General features: G+C 64.2%; 1 protein-coding gene across 1 annotated transcript in view; it reads left to right on the forward strand.

The window, feature by feature from the left end:
* Window positions 1–297, forward strand: part of LOC120511778 (vegetative cell wall protein gp1-like) — a 6,710-nt gene extending 6,413 nt beyond the window's left edge. Inside the window, exon 5 of the mRNA XM_039729285.1 lies at window positions 70–297. Within this exon, the coding sequence (XP_039585219.1) occupies window positions 70–297 (228 nt within the window). The remainder of the gene's footprint in view (window positions 1–69) is intronic.
* Window positions 298–2,210: the final 1,913 nt, after the last annotated feature.

The following is a 2,210-nucleotide window of genomic DNA, read 5'->3' on the forward strand; positions in this document are numbered from 1 at the left end:
GGCTTGCAAGCGGGGGGACGGGCCCCCCCCCCCAGTGTCGCTGTCCCCCCCCCCAGGAGTTTCTCGGAGCTCTACGCTCGCTCGCTGGAGCAGGGCCGGGGCTCGGGGGGGGACCCCGACCCTGGGGACCCCCACGGGGACATCGGGGACACCAGCAGCGACTCGGGGGGGGACAGCGACACTGGGGGGGGGTCCCCCGACCCCCTGAGGGTGCTGGAGCTGGAGGAGGAGAGCACCCCCTTCCCCCCCCGCCCGAGGAGCCCCAAAAACCCCAGCGGGGACCCCCCCAGCCCGTGAGTGAGCCCGGGCACGGGGGACCCCAAAAACCCCAAAATCCCACCTGGGAACCCCAGATCCCCTTCGGAACCCCCAAATCCGCTCTGGAACCCCAAAAAAACCCACCTGGGAACCCCAAAATCCGCTCTGGGAACCCCAAATCCCTTCTGGGACCCCAAAACCCCCCCTAGGACCCCAAAAATCCACCTGGGAACCCCCAAAATCACCTGGGAACCCCAAAACCAACCTGGGAACCCCAAGGACCCACCTGGGAACCCCCAAATCTGTTCTGGGACCCCCAAAACCCCTCTGGGAACCCCAAAAGCAACCTGGGACCCGGAAAATCCCCCATGAAACCCCAAAAACCACTCTGGGACCCCAAAAACCCACCTGGGACTCCCAAAATCCCCTCTGGGACCCCCAAAATCCGCTCTGGGACCCCAAAATCCCCTCTGGGACCCCAAAAAAACCCAACTGGGAACCCCAAAATCCCCCCGAGAACCCCAAAACCCCTCTGGGAACCCCCCAAAACCCATCCGGGACCCCCAAAATCCACCTGGGAACCCCAAAAAACCCACCTGGGAACCCCAAAATCCCCTCTGGGCCCCCCAAAACCCACCTGGGACCCCCCAGAAATCTCCCCGAGAACCCCAAATCCCCTCTGGGACCCCCAGAATTGTCACCCAACGGCATTGTCCCGCCTTGGGGGGACCCCAAATTTCCAGCCCCCCCTCTCCCCCCCATGGCCGGGCAGGGCCAGCCCTGGTGGCTCCTCCCCACGGGTGACATCCCCGGGGGGTGGCCTTGGGGACACTCCGGGCACTTGGGGACACTCCGGAGACACTCGGGGACACTTGGGGACACCCCAGGACATTCCAGGACACTCGGGGACACTCAGGGATATTCGGGGACACTCGGGGACATTTGGGGACACTCGAGAACACTCAGAGATACTCAGGGCACTTGGGGACACTCAGGGATATTCAGGGACATTCGGGGACACTTGAGGACATTTGAGGACATTTGGGGACATTTGGGGACACTCGGGGACACTGCGGCCATGGCGGGGCTGAAAACGGCCACGGGTGAGGAGATCGACGGATCCTTCGAGCTGCACGTGGAGGTGGAGGAGGGACGGGAGTGGGGACAGGAGTGGGGACAGGGACAGGAGGGGGGACAGGGACAGGGACAGACACAGGGACAGGGACAGGAGGGGGGCCAGGGCCAGCCCCGCGTTGTCACCCTCTGTGTCACCGGGGAGCTGCAGCTCGGGGAGCTCCTGCGGCGCATCCTGAGCTCGCTGGGTGAGTGACCATGGCCGGAGCCGCGGGACTGACCAGTGAACTGACCCCTGACCCACGGGACTGACCCCTGGGACTGACCCCTGGGACTGACCCCTGACCCACGGGACTGACACTGACCCCTGGGACTGACCCCTGGGACTGACCCCTGGGACTGACCCCTGACCCACGGGACTTGACCAGTGAACTGACCACTGACCCATGAGACTGACCACTGAACCCTGGGACTGACCCCTGACCCACGGAACTGACCCACGGGACTGACCACTGACCCCTGGCACTGACCCACGGAACTGACCCCTGGCACTGACCCATAGAACTGACCCCTGACCCCTGGCACTGACCAATGGCCGGAGCCGTGTCATTGACCAAAACCACTGACCAATAGCCCTGACCCCTGGCCCTGACCCATGGCCGGAGCCCCAGAAATGACCAATAGCACTGACCAATGGCCAGAGCCATGGCCGGAGCCATAGAATGGACCAATAGCCCTGACCCCTGGCACTGACCCATAGAACTGACCCACGGAACTGACCACTGACCCCTGGGACTGACCCACGGAACTGACCACTGACCCCTGGCACTGACCCCTGGCACTGACCCCTGGCACTGACCCATAGAACTGACCCACGG

The sequence above is a fragment of the Passer montanus genome, unplaced genomic scaffold (assembly GCF_014805655.1).
Source record: "Passer montanus isolate IOZ18808 unplaced genomic scaffold, ASM1480565v1 scaffold685, whole genome shotgun sequence".
Classification (NCBI taxonomy): domain Eukaryota; kingdom Metazoa; phylum Chordata; class Aves; order Passeriformes; family Passeridae; genus Passer; species Passer montanus.